Source organism: Letharia lupina (genome assembly GCF_014066315.1).
Source record: "Letharia lupina isolate WasteWater1 chromosome Unknown contig_14, whole genome shotgun sequence".
Lineage (NCBI taxonomy): Eukaryota > Fungi > Ascomycota > Lecanoromycetes > Lecanorales > Parmeliaceae > Letharia > Letharia lupina.
Genome location: NW_023502983.1, coordinates 1,633,647 through 1,651,503, shown reverse-complemented (window position 1 = coordinate 1,651,503; position 17,857 = coordinate 1,633,647). Strand labels below are relative to the sequence as shown.

The window sequence follows — 17,857 nt, the reverse complement described above, 5'->3', positions numbered from 1 at the left end:
CTCGACTCTAGTGTCCCGGCCCCCCTTCAGCATCTACATTAGCATACTGGTTGGCTTCGGGTATTTAAAATACGAGCTGGCCGTTTTCCCCCTCACAACAATCTAACGCAAACCACTATTCATAGCGCTGGCTAAAAATAGGCCTGCTCAAGCACACTGATCCATCGGGTTGCGGCGAATCCTTTGCATATAAGAGTATTAATGAATGTCTATTACGAAGCGGGAGATACTGTCTGAGCTGGAGAAGGCGGTGATCATGTGTCTCCTGACATCGGTTCTGGAGCCGCAGAGAGGTCCGATGATAAGAGACCTTCCATCTATTCTAACATTTATTCCGGCAGCTTTAGCGCTTTCATCTTGGTAAGCAGCTCCGATACTCGGAAAGGCTTCGGCATAACATCGTCCTGTCCTCGAGTCAGATTTGCCAAATTAATGCGCAATGGTCTTGCATCGCTGAAGACCCGACTGGCAACTTACCATTCCCGCACCCAGTGAAGTCTCGATCTGCTCCTTACGTGCATTGGCCGTCACGGCAATGAGCGGGACGTGTCTGATCAAGGTACCCTTGCCCTCCAACTCCCTGATACGTCGGGCGCACGTAAGTCCGTCCATTACTGGCATCTCAAGATCCATGAGGACAACATCAACAGCTTTGCCACCAGGGTTATTTGTCCACAGATTGGAACTTTGCATGAAGTCTAGTGCTTCTTGCCCATGGTTCGCGACGTGCACGGTACATCCCACTTTCTGTAGCTGTTTACAAAGAACTTTCTCTAATCCAAAGTCAGTGCCAATGGCTTGAAAGGTTTGAAAACACCCACGGTTGACCAGATTATCCTCGACAAGCAAGACTTGAAAACTCTCCGACTCTCCCTTGCTCTGGCTACTCTGTGTTATAGACAGACTTGCTAGCTTAGTTGGCACGTTTGTCTGCGATCTTTGAGCTTTGATCGGCGAAGCTGTTCGACAGTCTGCAGACTGGGTCTCAAGCTGCTGCATCGCTTTCTCGGCTGGTGGTGATGCTCTTCTTCCTTTGACGTAGAATGCAAAGGTGCCTGAGACATGTTCAGCCCAGGAACTCAGTCTCATTGAAAGTGCAAGTTACTTACTACCCTTTCCGGCCTCAGAGTAAAGACCAATTTCGCCACCATGCAGTTCTGTAAGCTCGCGCGAAATAAAAAGACCGAGTCCCGAACCTCCGTACTTCACGTGAGTGCGTGGGTTCGCTTGCTACATCACCGTTAGCTCGGGGCTCGTTCGATCTTACAAGAGTAGGAATACCGCGAAACGATGGAACAGCCGGGTTTTCTCTTCGCTGCTCAAGCCTTGGCCTGTGTCTTCTACAGCGAAGTAAACAAAGACGGGCTTATTCTCGCCCCATTCACGATCGAGTGTCAAGTCTTTCTTCGAACCAATACCTCTGGATGGAAACCACTCGAATTTGACTTGTTCAATGATAGGAGGCTTCTCCACTGACCCTCCAATTGACACCTTTATCTCGCGCTTCTCTCGCAATCGCGTAAATTTGATGGCGTTAGTCAAGAGGTTGACGAGGATTTGCGTTACCCTAGACGGATCGATCATCACCCAGTCAATCCCGAAGCGCTTGTACGATTCCTCAAAAGAGAATTCAAGCTCGATGCCATGGGACACAAGCTCCCCTTCGAACATCTTCAATGCTCCTTTGACAACGACTGGAGGCTGTGTTGGGGTTGGTGATACTAGTAACATTGCCGAGTCGAGTTTCGAAAGCGTCAAAACATCATTGATGATCCGTCCTTGGTGTTGTGCGCAGAGCTGTTGGTCATGTAAGTCAGCTGGATGTCTCCAACAGTGCAAGCGGTAATGACAAACGCTTATAATTTGGATGGCCTCGAGATTGCTTTCTACAAGCTCGTTCGAGAAAATTGGCGTCTTCGATGAGGCTTGGAATTCTATAAGTGAAGCGGCAATTCCATCCGCGCTCTGAAGGATAGCGCTCAAGGGATTACGCATCTCATGGCTTGTGATGTCCATGAACTTTTCCATGCTCTTTCTCGCCTCTTCTGCCTCTATCCTGCTACGTACTTGTATCTCGTTCGCATCTTTTTGCGACTGAGCGAGCTTTTCGGAAAGCGTTGCGCGCTCTAAAGCGTCTTCTTGGGCTTGTTTCAGAAGACTGATATCAGTAATACTTCCCATTACGCTTTTGAGAGATCCATCTTCGTTCTCGTCGTGGCCGCAGGAAGCCAGAATCCATTTGTACTTCCACGTGCCGCTTTCCTTGTGGAGCCACTTGTGTGTGAGCCGCACCTCAAAGGTGCGCTTTAGTCTTAGCTCGCTCAAATTGTACCATTCTTGTTCCACGTATGGACGGTCATCTTCCATGATGATACCCATGAACGCCCTACGCCGTTAACGAGTATGGTCAGTAAGAGGAAGTCTTTGTTGAGAGCAACAATACAAAGCTGATCGATCTCGGAAGTTGAATCAAGACCATGGAGCACGACCTACATCTCTGAATGCTCATCTCTGGAGAGCCCTGTCATGCTGTACTGTAGGTAATTCAGCATTACTCAAAGATGTGGAACCATTGTCTTTCAATAAAAGTCTTACCCCTGCATCAAGTCAGTTACAATCGACAAAAAGCAGAGAGTGACGTACATGTATCATTTGCGTACAGAACTTCCCCACGAGGGCTAATGAGGAATAGGCTAGAGGGCTGTCAGTTTCATCTAACCATGACGATGATTGGTGGGAGACAACCCCCCAGCATTGAGCTCAGTCAAAGTTTTGAACCGGGATTCCCCCTCGGCCAAGTCTTTGGACAGCTCAGCCTGCTTGCGTCTAGCCTGCTCCATCAGCGCGGCCGATGCCAGAGACGTTGAAAGTTGCCGATTCAGCAGCTGTACGAATCCGGCATAGTCCTCATCGTACGGTCTTCGTGGATTCAGCCCCATCAGCAGAAACCCTAAAATTTCTTCTCCAGCTGTAAGAGGTAGGACAGCGAGAGTATTAGACGGTTCGCCAAAGCCTCGCCACTCGATCTCTTGGAGCAATGATCCGGGCAGGCTCCCATCATCTCGCTGGAAGACCGTTGGACTGTTGGCAGAGAAGGTCTTCCTCAGAAGTGGTAGAATCGTCTCGCTACCTTGGATCAGGTCCGCGCGCTTCAGTGCCAGTGGATGGCCTTCCACTACACCTAGAGTCGCCTGTAGATGTATTATCGGAGTTGGCGCCTCGTCATGCATATCACTCTCAAGAGAATAGATCACGGCCAATGGTATATCGCGCTCGTTGGGTTCAAATCCTTTCAAGACTTCGCGCCAGTATGAAGCCATATCAGGGACCCTAACGATGGAGAGGAGGCTATTGAGGATTAACGGTAGTGCCCAAGAGACCATGGGTCATCCTGATCTCACGTAGATGTCCTGCGTTCCCATATATTCTGCTTTGTCGTCTCAAAAGCGGCATTATAGAACCCTTCGGTCTTTCCATCTTCGGCTCGAACAGGTATTAAATTGTAGGAAAAAAAGGTCTCCTCAAGATAGCCATGTCTTTGGAGGCAGAAAGGGGTGTCCTCCATAGACGTTGCGCGTCCCAGTCGCTCGGCGGTAAGGAAGACTGGTTCGAGATCCTTGGCGATTTCGGCCCAAGCTGTTTCCAAGGTCGCGCCCATCAATCCCGGATGCTTCCTACTCGCCACAGCGGTGTATGCTTCATTGTACAACACTGCCCGCTGTGGGCCCCTGGCAGACTATTCAGCAGCGTTCATGCGGTCATTGGATCGTGGGCTCGTACCAAAATATGCAGGCAGCGCGGGAGTCGGACATCAGGAGGCGCGTCATCTGTCTAAGACAGCCAGACCAAGTGTCCAAAGGCCCCAGTGCCGTAGACGACCAATCCGTGCTCTTGAAAAACTGAACGTGTTCGCTTATTGGCAGGTCGTCGACCCATGTAGGATGCATGCCTGCCTGAAGCTTCCCACTCTCTTTTCTTGCCGGGAGACCCCTTGAACCGGTACTCATGCCGTGAGCTTTCCTCTGCGACCCAGCAGGAGGACTTGGGAACGAGCCGGCGGAAGTGTCTTTGAAACCAATTGCGGAACCGCTAATTATGAGCCATCTCTTCTTCAGTGTTGAGCCGGTCCACAACAGACTCTGATACTCGAATGGAGGTGGAAGGTCGTCCGTTGTGTGGACATACGTGGGGAGGCTAGTTGCCCAATCCTTGAACTGCGAGTATGTCCCTAGCTCATCATCGTCCGCCGTAAGGTCTCTGCTCACTTGCACCGGATTTGATATGCGGGGAAGGCGCTGAAGGGATGCATTAGAGAAGACTGTGTGTAGACACTCATCAGAGGGATCCTGGGTGCGCTCGAGGTCAAGGATGAATGTCGGCCTTGGATCGCATTCGAGCAGCTCGATCATGCCAATATCACCCAGTGCTGGAGGGACCATTGGCGTATTCATCGCCCTGCCCTGGGCTTTTACCGTGATATTCGCCCAGACTCTTTCTTCTCCTTGTGTAGCCCATGGGTGATCATTGCAACTGGTTCATCCACGGAGGTAGCGGGCGCCCCAGCAGCGTGGGGTGTGCTTGTATTCGAGAGATGTGAGGATAGGATGTGGGGGATTTCCTATCGCAATGGTGATGCTGATGATAGTGCCATCTAAATCAAGGCCGCTACAAGTGTTCGAAACGGGAAATACAGACTTGTGTACTCTCAGACAACGCTGGCGAGTGACGAACGCCTCGGCTAAAGTTCGGCAATTCGACGCGCGCGCCTCTCATCCGACACGGTATGCACAGCATACAGCATACTTTGGTATGAGCGTCCAATGTTCAGCACTGGAACCCTTGCAACACTCTGAACTTCATATCATCCCACGCTTTGCCTGCCTGTTCAGAGTATCTTGAAACTGTCCACCAGCTGTCTTCAGCACATGAGTGGATGCCGCTGGGAATGGTGAATGTGTGGCTCAACCTTATCCGCTTTGACCATCTGCTCACAGGTCTTACAATATTCTGGGGAGCTATAATCTGCAGTAGGGAAGTGATGGATCTGTCTCTACTGGGTGCAAATCATCTGGCAATGTGCTCGTTGAAGGCACGCGATTGACGAATACTGCTGCTGTCCACGAGCTGGCTGCCAGTTCCTTCTTGTACCCAACTGCAAAAGCCCCACAAAGTCCTCTCGAAACCCTCATTTCACATAGCTTGCTCCGCACGCCACGCCAGTTCTACGTAGCTGTTGGCCTTGTTGGGCCCGATTTGCGTAATAGCGACGCAGGCCTCATACACAAAACAAGTCCCAAAGGCTTCTAGGACTCAGACAAGCACGATGTTCTCCCACCATCAAAGTATTCTGTAAATACTGGTACCATGTGTTCTACTCGCTGGCAACGATTGCGAAATGAAATTGAAGGATAAGCTACGTTCACCAAAGATTCTGCATGACTCTCCACCACCGTCGCCACCAAGCTTTCACCATTCTTCTGCCGCGTTCCACGACCAGCACCTCCACCGCTACCGTACACCAGTCCAGCCATCTACGGCTCACAAATGAAGCATTGCATTCTTTCAATATATCTTGGCAGCGTTAGGGCGACAGAAGAAGAGGAAACCCTTCTTCCCACCACTCGTCCCTTTGAAACCGAGACTGATTCGAAGTTGGTCTCTCCATAGGTAAAACCATCCCCACCACGGAAATGACACGCTCTATCGGTATATATCTTGCGTGCCGATAGGATCCGTCGTCAAAGAGCCTAGCGCATCTGCCTCGCTGCGCTTGGGACCCAATTCTCTCGGTGTCAACCTCACATCGAGCGTCAAGTTCGAAGCCTGGAATCCACCCGTCGTTGCATTGCAAGTCAGATTCAGCGACGGAGCCTGAAGAGAACCCAATTTCAAACCGAGCGCCTCGTACACAATTCCCGAAGGCGAGTTGCAGCAAGATTTCGAGACATATGTACAATTACAAGGGCAAGCTGGATCCGTCGAACCCTCTCCTGTGAGGGTGGCATTGATGATGTAAAACGACTGAGTGACGTTGGTCGAGTCGACCTCAAGAGTTCCCCGCCTTATCCCAAAGCTGGGGCGTGGCTGTTTGCACGAGCTGGAGAAAAACTCTCCATGCCACTTGTCTGCGACGCATATACAGCTGACATCACCCCCGCAGTGGCTCGCCTTTGAGCAGAAATGAGATCTTCCGCAGATGGGTCCGGGCTTTGGAATATTTGGCGGATTATGTGCCGATATTCCCTCCAAGTTGGGCGGAATCCCTTTCGCTACGCTTTCTGCAAACGTAGTAGCGAACGCGGACGTATTCGAGTAAATGACAGCGAGGAGCCGGCCTTTGTCGCCTAGAGAAATGGAGATAGGAGTCAGCTTGTTGCATCTTCAACGCACAACCGTGATAATCTTACCGATCCAGCCCTGACCACCTTCCATGCTAGGAGCCTGATGCTCGTCGGGCGTGGGGACATGTGAGCAATAATTCTGGAGATGGGTTGCTTGCTGTGCGAGACTAGGATACGTCCCTGTATCATACAAGAAATTCCCATTGGCGTCATATCCGGGCGCCAGGTAGATGCTGCAGCCATCTAAATTAAACTGTGGTCAGTTCAGTGCGCTCGCAAAGTATCTCCGCCTCCGACTCGCCTCTGTTATAAACCGTGGCGGCCGTGTGTATTCTGTTGAACCACTCCGTTAAGGTGACGTCTGACGGTCGTCGGTCAAGGTCCCCGGTATAAAATAGATGACGCTCTCGATCCGTGCTTAACAAGCCTTGGAAAGTTTTATTAGCATGGCCTTCAATGAGGATTTGTGAGCAGTTGTAAGGGTTTGGGTTGCCGTAGAGGGAGGCGTCGCAAACGATGGCTGCGGAAGAGCGCGGGAGGAACAAGGCAAAGAGTAGAGCGGGTGCGAGAATGAATGTCCGCGACCTTTCGCACATATCGTCTCGTGGTATGCCGTCCACAGATAGTGCTTGGTAGGAACGACAGCCTGACAGCGAACCGAGGTGACAATTGATGACATTAGGTACTCTAAGATTCAGGAGATTCAGCGCGGCGTGATTGAACTCCCACAGCTTGTATTAGCATAGACGCGATCGAGTGTATCTTCGAGTACGTTCTATGCGAGTATCCCCGAATATCCGAGCTGCGCGAGGCTATCACCTTCATCTGCGGTTCATATGCGATCGAATCTTAGCGCACAACAAACTTCCAAAGCTTGCACCTGCAAAGCTTTTCAATGCCGTACTGAAGAATGCATCCTCTCATTGCCAAGGAACTATTGCACACTCTCACACGTGCAACCAACATGCTCTCAAGGCCATGTGTTTCGCGCCTGACATGATTATCCCACGACCGCTTGTACGATTAGTTTTTTGGAAAAGCCGCCTGGCGAGACATGCGCTACGGAACGTGAAACGAGCATAAGTAGAAATTCATGTGGTGAAACGAAAAGAACCGGGGTGATTGCAGTCGCGCTGTTTAGATGATCATTTTGCTCTTCTCTCGTTTGAGGGCGAATTACTGGTAATTTGACGAATAATAGTTATCGGATTGTAAGTCTCAAGCGCTGCACAGAAGTTTAAAACTCTGGCTATGGTTTCCGGGGGTTTTCGCCGTTTTCACGAACCCAAGAGCACGTTCTTGGCCTTGTTCACCGTTCGCAAAACCCTTCGCCCTTAGCTACGGCAACAATTTCTTCGTCTATCGATCGTCCATTATCTGAGCCCCAGTGTGACGAGATGCTAGCTGGGGATAGTTATCAATCCGTCTGTCGAGCCACAGCAATCAACCGATAGAAATGAGACGTTGCAAGGACATTGGTAAGGCACGCCCGGCTCATCCATGTATCGCGAATCACCCCGCCTTCCGAGCCATCCACTGGATGTAGAGCTCCTAATAGCCTGAAGCACCAAACAAACAGCAACCGGCGCAACGACATCCAGGCCCAGCGACCTCGCATCCTGAGCCGAAGGTATGCCGCAGAAGCAATCATTGTCGGAATTCCAGGAGCTACAATCTTGCGGCCCATTACAGTACTTGCCGCACGCCGTGAGATTACTAGACCTTGGGGGACTCCTGACAATCTGTGTCGCGTCTGGAGGCGCCCTTGGGATGGGTCCGAGAACGTCCATCGGCCAAGGCATCTGAACAGAACTTCCGGCTGTCTGCCCCGCACGTGCCTGCAGGCGCTTGGTGGTGCAGTACACTGAGCCGGTTCTGTGGCGGGAGTACTTGTCTTTCGCTGGTCTGAGATCCCGAGGCTTCCAGATTTACGAATCCGTCTGCTGAGGTAGTCAGGTCATGGGTCGCAACAGAATGCCAAACGCTGGCTGTCGGCGACATCCACGTTTCGATGGTATAGTTGTCTCTCGTGGGCATGAAATTGCAAGCACATCGCTGCCAGCAGTAAACTCGTATCGACGCCGAAGCCAGGAAGTTCGTCGTCCAAGTCCTGTCTATTCTTGGGGTGAATCCGCCCGAGAAGCAGAGGGTTCTATCCATGGAGCCGGAGTCTGTATCGGTCCAATGACAGTACCCGCCCGTGTTTGCGTTCCTGCCAGGTCATGTCATGTCAGAATCCCTCGAGCGTAACGAAGGCTATTGGCTGCAAGCCATGCAATTTCCTTCACTTACGGATTGCCTCCGGAGAATTGCAATGCGCATGTTTCTTGCAGGCTCCGGATATCTGAACTAGCAAATGGCGGCGGAAGCGGGAAAGCGGGTAACGTGCCTGTTCATTCGATGGTTTCCCACGGATTCAAGCTCACAAAGGTTGAATTAGTGACGTAATTTTTGCCCCAAACGATCCACGCGGCAGACATATTGGTGGGGCTCAATGTCCCTTGATGCTGCATGGGTGGCCCGAAAACAGGTGCAATTAAAGCGGCCTGTGACATAGAAGTGAAGGCGATGCAGAAACGGGCACCGAGAAGGTACTGAATGACTAATGATAAAACAATGATTACGGATCAGAAGGAACAGAAGGGATTACTATACCTCACATACTGGCCTATCGCTTGAACCTCAGCTCCCGTGTCCGTCCCATCCGCTATCCACGTTGGACCGAAATCGTCAACCACTTCAACTCCGAGCTCGTATGTCTGATCAGACCGCCATTCTCGCGGAGCAGGCGTATAGAAAATTGGCTGGATGCTGATATCTGCAAGGCCATGGCTGCAGAAGTAGCGGTAACGGCAACCAAGCATGATCCGAGGGCTGGTAAGCATGCTGTTTACACTGTTGGCGTACGTGATTTGCTCTACCGTGACGCCCACTTGTCCCTCACCATAGCTGTCTCCGACGCAGGTCATTGCAAAGACGTTTTTTTAGATAGCTACGGCTGAGACTTGAGGTACACAAAGAGCTGTAAGCCGCAATGCTATGGAGAGCGAGTTGCAGATTCTATCCACTTGCATGGGGCGGAACGGAGATCGAATCATCTTCAACACTTCTTGAAATGGGTAAATTTTTCCGCAGCGATCGTTGTGGGAAGATTGGAAACAAGAATGAGAAATGACTTGAGAATCATATGGGGTGTCTCGTTGTTGTCGCTAACATCGGAAATTTGAAGACTTGGCAATGAGCACATATCTATTATTAGCGTGGGAACACTACATTGAAAAGGAATTGTTGCCATAGGTGCATGCGATCGGCTACTTCGCAACCTAGGAGTAAGCCGTGGACCTTTATTAGTACTCATGGCACGTCCCAAGCTTCACCAAATATAGAGACAGAAACTGTGGTTTCGATGAATCATTGACCTTGACCTGCTTGGCTGCTGCTTGGCTGGTTTACCCTCTTAGACAGAAGAATTCCATGCTTGTTTGCATCTTCGTCTGCACCGTCTTGTAGGAAAAACCTTGCTAAGCCATGATTGTGCAAATGCTGCCATACTTTTTTGTTCCATTGGAAGACCCCCGTTACGGTTTGCCCAAATGACACCGCCAGCTTTTGGACTTCAACCGTCCCCAATCTTCGGCAGTGTCAACTCTACTTGGACTAGCATCACAAGCTGATGAGAACTAAGACCGTCGCTTCAGAAAGACTCATTTCGAGCACCTTGTCAGCCCGTTTCTGACCTTGCTAGTCTTCTTGATCATGCCATGCAGTGTTGCCCTGGACGAGTCCAACTGTGCATCTAGATCTATGCGCTCTTGCTTAGCAGCTGAAAGATGAAGCGAACCTACTCTAGGGTTCAGTCAAAGCCCGGCACACTTTGTCGATGGTGCTGCCCGCTTTATGCTTCCGCGAGAGTGTCTCGATTTGTCGTCCACCTGATTTGCCAACGATCGACGTATTCTGGTGATTCCGGAGTTGGTGAACTAGGAGTACCGCCTTCTAGGTGATGGTGAACACGGAAATCTATAGCCAAAGGAAGTGAAACCCCAGGCCAGTTCCTGCAACGTCTCTTATCCCAAAACTTATCAGGTGCAATTGCCAAACAGAACTCTTCTAGCACATTGGAAGAGTGGGGCCATGAGGAACTATAGCCGACGACAGTGAGGCTTTGGAGATGGGGTCGCAGTTTTTGGATTGCCAACGTGGTAATACCTTCGCCCAGCAGGGGAACAGACCTCGAATGATCGCTAGCCAGCGAGACAAGCTGGATCTCGAGGCTGCGGATAGATTCTCCGCACTGCCCTCTAACCCCGTCGAGGAATTTTGATAAGAGCCTGTTGGCGGCAGGATTGAAGTCTTCATTCCAACATCCTGCCCATACGTCCAGGCTTACGTGCCTCAGGTGTTGAAGATTTCGCATAAACAGTGTGTCGCTAGAGATCGGTGAAAGGCCAATGGTCTTGCAACGGAGGGAATGGTGGAAAGTGTTACTGGCAAAGAAGACTGGAATCGCTTCTTCATAGATCATACGACAGACTCGAAGGATGGCATTGTCACAGAGCTGGATGTGGCAAGGATGTTGTCAGCGTGTCTAGTTCCTTCTATGCATGCGTCCTTCCTATATCCTTCCATGCAATTCTATTATTATTCCTTTCATGTAGTTAGCCATAGATAGTAGTGCTTTGTTCTCCATCAGCTACATAATAGCTGATGGCCCCACCACTGAATCTACATGCATTCTACATCATCACCGTTGTGCCTCGCTGAGAGGTTATGAGCCTGGGTTGATGCCGATGATAGACTGATATCGCATCAAATCTCACTATCGTCCCCTTTATTGGGCCTGACGAACCACAAACTTGCAAGATTCATTCCATTCATTTCGAACAGAAGGAAGGATTTACAAAGACAACAGATTTACAACAAGGCCGTTAGGGGAGGATTTTTTCAATAGGATGTCAGAAGCCAGTGTCAGAAGCCAGTACCAGAAGCCAGTGCCAGAGATGCCCGATGCCTGTGTCCGATGCCCGTACCAGACGCCAGTACATCCCAAACGGAGTCAATCACTCGATATACCCTACAACAAGCCATCATCAAATTCAATACGTTAGGGGAGGATTTTTTTAACAGGATGTCAGAAGCCAGTGTCAGAAGCCAGTACCAGAAGCCAGTGCCAGAGATGCCCGATGCCTATGTTCGATGCCCGTACCAGACGCCAGTACATCCCAAACGAAGTCAATCACTCGATATACCCTACAACCAGTGTCAGAAGCCAGTGTCAGAAGCCAGTACCAGAAGCCAGTGCCAGAGATGCTCCGACACCTACGCCCAAAGAACGACGCCATTACACAAACGAACAAGTACACGAGGATACCCTAAAAGGCATCTGTATCACTTGAAAGATTACCCCAAAGGAGGATCCTATAACGGATAAGTCATATGGGATATCTGGGGGAGGTCTGAAGGATGGAGGATCCTGAATGGATTAAAGGACCAGGGGATTCAAGGAGGACCCTGGACACAAAGCACTAAAAAAAAAAAAAACCTATATGATTTTGGCGTTGGAATAGAGCTATTTGGATGTCACTAGATAGGGGGAGTGTTAGCGTGTCTAGTTCCTTCTATGCATGCGTCCTTCCTAAATCCTTCCATGCAATTCCATTATTGTTCCTTTTATGTAGTTAGCCATAGATAGCAGTGCTTTGTTCTCCATCAGCTACATAATAGCTGATGGCCCCATCACTGAATCTACATGCATTCTACATCATCACCGTTGTGCCTCGCTGAGAGATGTCTTGTCGGAACCAACTCGGGGTTTCGCAAAGTTGGCTTGCCCTTAGGCACAAGACAATACTGGTAAATGACTAGTCTGACTTCTGGTGGGAGCCCAAAAAAGCCGAGCAGCTGCAGCTCCTTCTTGTAGGCTCGGTCGGCGCTTGAGATCCTGGCAGCTTTGCCTGGTGGAGGTAGTGAGATTGGTCGCATGGTCACCTAAGGCTTTGTGACAACGGACAAGGACATGGGCATGGTCGAGACGTGTGACCGATAGTTCGAGGATCACAGAAACAAGAAAGAAGAGCTGAGTCGTGATGAAGGTATTCCTTCAGCGAAAAGGGTTAAGGTATTTTACTTATCTAGCGCTCGACGTTTTAAACCCGCTCTTGGCGGACTTGGCACTCGTAAGCTATTTTAAGGTCGGCAGGGGGGTTTTACTAATCATACCTGGAGAGTCTTAGCAAAATTTCGACCTGTATTGATAAGGCTTAGGGTATAAGTAGCTATAGTGTAAAATAATATCGTATCTTATAGAGATTCTAGGAGTATTTTTAAAAATTAGAAGAATTTTCGCTTAGGATATTTCTAAATTAGAAGATCTTCTTAGACCTACTACTAATGATTTTTTATACTTTAACGTAATACTCCTTTACAGCCTATACCTCGGTATTCTATCACATCTCTTTTTATTACACCTTATTCCCTTATTTCATTACTCTTCGCTATCCCTCGTAAGACCTCGAGAATATCACCCCCGCGAGAAATCTGGCTAAATCGCTTGAATCTAAAGTTAGAAATTAAAAAGCGTGGATGTAATTTACAGTAACCAGATATCGAAAACGAGGCTTAATACTCGTATTTACGGAAATAATTATAGAAGACTCGTTTTCTTAGGAGACTCCCGGGAGGGATCTTAAGTCACGATATTGTAAGGTTAAAAATTATTTGATATAAGAAGATTCTTTGAAGAGGATTTCAGGGTAGATACGTTAAATCTTATAACAAATCCTTGTTTGTAAATAATACTTATAATATTCTTGTTATATAACTAGCCTACATGGACCATTACGAAAAACCCCCTGCCGACCTTAATGTAAGCTCGGTGTAGTTAGAGTAGCGGCCGTCATAAGCGTCTTGGCAGCGCTCACCGTCCATCAAGCATCTTCCCGGTACAACCTTGAAGTGCAGTCGAAGCAGTCCGTAAAGCCCAATTGACTGATTTGAATAGGTTTACATATCAACGAAAAGCAAATCTACAACATACGACGGGAGAAGCACATCAAAGATTCAGGCAAGCCATCTCGACTCTTTTAGTCACACAAGACGACATGGCTCTGTTAGCCATGCGCGATGAGATCCTCGTACTGATCCTCTCACGCCACTCTAAAGTTAGAGGACACCTTTACCGCACAGCGCTGGTAGATCGTCGACTTGCAATTCTAAACTGTCCCATATTGCCGCGCTCCATCTGTTTTCTTTTTGATGACATTGGAACGCTGCCAACAGTACCTTAGAGGCTGTTTCGAGCGCCCGGAGCTTGGACAAAAGACCAGCAATGCCCATGTCGTGGAGCACAAGACTTCCCAGCGCATGCTCCGCCCCAGCCAGTATCTTAACATTCCCACTTTTCTAGATAGCCTGGTCATGAGATGAGCAATATGCAATCGTCGCGCATCTACTGGGTGCATTGGAGAATACCACAATCCATATCCCGGAGCTACGCCACCTCGACCTTTCACTACCTGCTCTTTACATGACCCAGGTCCTTTACTTCCTGACACTACCAACTCTTGGGGACCTTATCGTTGACCACTCATCAGATAGTTATCACGCCACAGGCCTTAGGACTGAGCACCAGATTAAAACCTGCTTGGAGAAGTTCCAGACCACGAAACCGTTACCGCGTCCTCTCGGTCAACTCTCACTTTTTTACACTGCATAATACTGCTAGGACAGCACATTTTTAAGTCACATGCGACGCGAATGAAATCACACACTCATGAAGTGTACACATACGTTCTTCCTACCCAGCTTGCACAGCCGCCGCAAGCTGCGTCAGAAAAGCCGCAGGGAAAGAATCATAACAGCAATCCGCGCCAAAGTACACCGCCTCGATCCCATCCAGCGCCATCGTATGCACCAGACTCTTCACATTGGCAGTCGCCGGCGTACTATACACCAAGATGGCGCTCTGGTCCCGATACGCGCTCGGAATCGTCGCGATCGTCGTGTCGTTCTTGTAGCTGGAGAACGGATTCTCAAACTCGACCATCGTGTCGCAGTAGCTGAAGAGCTGAGTCGGCGCGAGGGCGCCCGGGTTGAAGACGACGGGGGTCACGTCCGAGGGCACGGTGGCGTAGGCGTACGCGGATGCGTTGTGCATGTACGTGTTGACGGCGCTCGAGGCGGTGTTGTTGACGTCGTCGAAGAAGATGCCTGCGATGGAGATGTTGGCTTTGGTGTAGCTCGTCCATTTGGCGTAGACGCTGATGTCAGACGTCAGGGCGGAGTAGGCGCGATTCGTGTTAGCTGTGTCGACGTAGCCGAGGGTCTGCACGTTGGGATAGCTGTTGAGTTTTGCGATGCCGGTGATGAAGTTTTGGTCCGTCGGGTAGCCGGTTGTGCCGGGGCCGCTATTGGGGTTGACGATCACTTGCCACTGCACTTTGGGGTAGGCGGCGATGGCAGCTGTGGCGTTGTTCCAGGCTGAGGCGGAGGTGCCGGGGTAGACGTAAAGAGGGAGGAGGATGAAGAGTGAAGTTGTGGGGAGAGCGAGGAGGAGAGGAGTAAGGAGTAAAAGGGATTTCATGTTTGCGAGTTTTGGGGGTAGGATGTGTGAGATGGGAAATATATGAAGGATTATAGGGTTATAGGAGAAACTGAAGCAATCTTTATACCTTTGGGAGTCATGGTATATCCCATAGGTACTTTGGTACGGAGTACTTCTGTGACAATTAGCCAAGCTGGGCTAAAAGTATCAAAAAGCCTTGAGGGCGGTTGGGATGGACCCCTAGATGAAAGCTGGAAGGATCTTGGATGGACCCTGCGTGGTCCCTGCGCCAATATCGGGTGCGCCCGACGATGACCGACTGTAGAAGAAGCGAGAGGAAGAGGGAATCACCAGCCACCAGCCACACTTGGAGCTTTCAGACCGTTTATGAGGCAACCTACAACGGTCTTACTCGGAGTTGACTCACAGATGTGGAAGTCTTAGCCGTTTCTCACATAAGACGGAGATGTGGCTTGGAGGGCGTAACGTCAACGTGATCGAGCAAACACAAAGGAAAGTCTCCATCAATGTCCCATCAACGCCACTGAAGAAGGTATTGAGAAAAAAATACCCCAGATTTATGCTGACTTCCATTGTTGCTCAACGAGTGACAAAGGCCCACCGCTGTGCTTCGCACTTGATTTTGTACAGAATCAAGAGACTCGACACTCCAGCATGCGAATGCACCAAGAAGGATGCAAACCTGAGAGATGATTAATCACCCCACATGCCGGACATAGGATCCATTTGTCAGCGTGACTGCATGAGCCGAAATCCTCGAGGTAGACTTGGCGAACAGGAGCCAATGGCAGTGCAATGCTTGGCCACAAATTATGTTTATGGGGTTATATGCAATGCACTCAGTCCAAAGGCTTCTGACAATTGATCAGAGCGGTTGCCGGGATATTTCGGTTGAGCATACAAGAAATTGACTGGCGGCTGAAAGTGAGCTATAATCTTGGATCAAGTCTCGAACGTCCTTGTGACCTATGGGTGTATCACACCGTGAAATGATGGAGAAGAAGGATGCTTCATTAGTGCATTGTGTTTCTTCATCTGCCATGTTCAAGCGGGCTCAGTGGCTTACAGGATGTGGAGCAGGTCGGCACTGACACCGTCAACGAATGAGACTGCTGTCAATTTTCGTATCCGCAAAGGCTCTGTGGGCTGCAGGAAGGGTGCAGCAAGGACTATGTACCCAACAGTTGTGCAGCTATGCGAGCAAATCGTCTGAGAGAAAATCGATTTCAAGACGGGTGTCATCGGCATCAGGCTTAGTCTGAGGGGTCAAGAATGGAGGCAACGAGGTCGGATCTTCTGTCGACAGCTTGTACCCAGATTACACCCGGATCTTGACCGCTAGCAGGTGATCTCTGAGCTAATCTGCCCAATGTGGGGGTGGTTCATTGGAAAAGCATACGATCTGACTCCCCCTAATACGCTCCCTTCGACCTGGGCCCTCGGGCTCTTCAACGAGTTTCTAAGCTTATTACCGAGGTACGATACAGGTGTGTGGCACGATTAAGCCCTGGTTCATCTGGAAATGGCCAGATTTCGCCATTCCACCATAGTAGCTGCATGTGCTGCCAAGAGAATAGAAGCCTGAGACTCTGCAGAATAGAGACGGCGATAAATCAGCCAGGCCAGGTCATTTGTGATCATCACTCCGTACGGATGCTGGGCATTTGAGCGCATAGAGCACGGAAAAGCTTGTGCACATAGGTTACACTGGCCAGCCAAAGAACCTTCATGTCAGTATGATTGGATATCTTCTAAGTCACCAAGATCGACCTAGCGAACAGGTGCCAATGGCAATGCAATGCTTGATCACGCGTGCATGATTTCGCGCCCAACTCTTTCCGCATTCCAGAGGCTTGAGCTGAAGCATGTTGCGAGAGAACGGACAGTGCTGGGACGCAACAATGAAGGCATGAGGAAGAAAGCAAAAGCGGGCCGCAGTATAAATCTGCTTAGTGCTTTTGATCGACCTACTGAATCTTGCACATCCATCTGGATATCTTCCAGGATTTGACCCGGAAGGTGGTCGTAGGGGTAGTTTGTGCCGAAGGCCTGCTTAGCGCGAGTCAGCGATGCCTTCATTGTCAGTCCCAGTTTGTTTGCCTTGCATAATCTGTCCCTCTGTCCCTTCTTTCCTAACTAGGGTGACCGGAGTTCATGAGAAAGGTGTGTGGGCTCATGGATGCATCGAACTTCGGTGGGTGCTGGTTATCAGGCAAGTAATAGCAGAGTGGCTTCTTTGCTCTATACCTGGCGGCGTACGCCAATTCCCGCATGTTCTGAGTTCTTGAGCGAGAGCACAAACGGCTGCTCAGGTGAATCTCGACCTTGACTTTATCCAAATGGAGACTGTTCTCGTTCTCGAATGCAGGGTAGGCTGGAAGCGCTCGTCATTTTCACGCAGCACCCGGTGTCACTGGGTGGTCAATCGTAAAAGGTCTAAATTATAGATGGGCATGAACGTTGCATCGTAGCATACTTCTCTGCTGCATTCATGACTGTCTCAATGACATGAGGAGGAAGCAGGAGGTACACAACAAAATCAACAGCCTACCTACTTTGTGCGCGCAAAACCACGCATCTTCATCTCAAAATGATCTTGATCAAACACTCAATCAACCGAACCTGAACCGAACTCTCCTAAGAAGCTCAGCCGCTATCAAGATCGACAGCAGAAGTCAACACGTCTTTACTATAAACCCAGTCTTGCTCTTCGAGTCCTCGGGTGCAACCACCCACTATGTCTCTCCCGCATCTACCCACTGAGCTCCAAGACCTCATAGTCACCGACCTCCACCCCACAGCTGCCATCGCTCTCAGCAAAACCAATCATCACTACCGCTCCACCATTTCCCTTCACCGTCGTGTTCCTGATACAGTCCGCAGATTCCTCTTCGAGCTCGAACGCCTAGAAGTTCGAAGTGAGGGTGGGCTGAGCGGCCCGAGATTTTCGTCC

General features: G+C 49.8%; 2 protein-coding genes across 2 annotated transcripts; both read right to left on the bottom strand.

The window, feature by feature from the left end:
- Window positions 1–329: 329 nt before the first annotated feature.
- HO133_002433 (uncharacterized protein) lies at window positions 330–4,451 on the bottom strand (the record flags this gene model as incomplete). Its single annotated transcript, XM_037293359.1, has 9 exons — window positions 330–404; window positions 478–1,055; window positions 1,110–1,230; window positions 1,282–1,797; window positions 1,855–2,386; window positions 2,640–2,693; window positions 2,746–3,348; window positions 3,402–3,728; window positions 3,781–4,451. The coding sequence occupies 9 exons, from the start codon at window positions 4,449–4,451 to the stop codon at window positions 330–332; spliced, it is 3,477 nt and encodes a 1,158-aa protein (XP_037151012.1).
- Window positions 4,452–14,136: 9,685 nt separating this feature from the next.
- Window positions 14,137–14,922, bottom strand: HO133_002432 (uncharacterized protein; the record flags this gene model as incomplete). The annotated part of the gene is made up of 1 exon (XM_037293358.1): window positions 14,137–14,922. The coding sequence occupies one exon, from the start codon at window positions 14,920–14,922 to the stop codon at window positions 14,137–14,139; it is 786 nt and encodes a 261-aa protein (XP_037151011.1).
- Window positions 14,923–17,857: the final 2,935 nt, after the last annotated feature.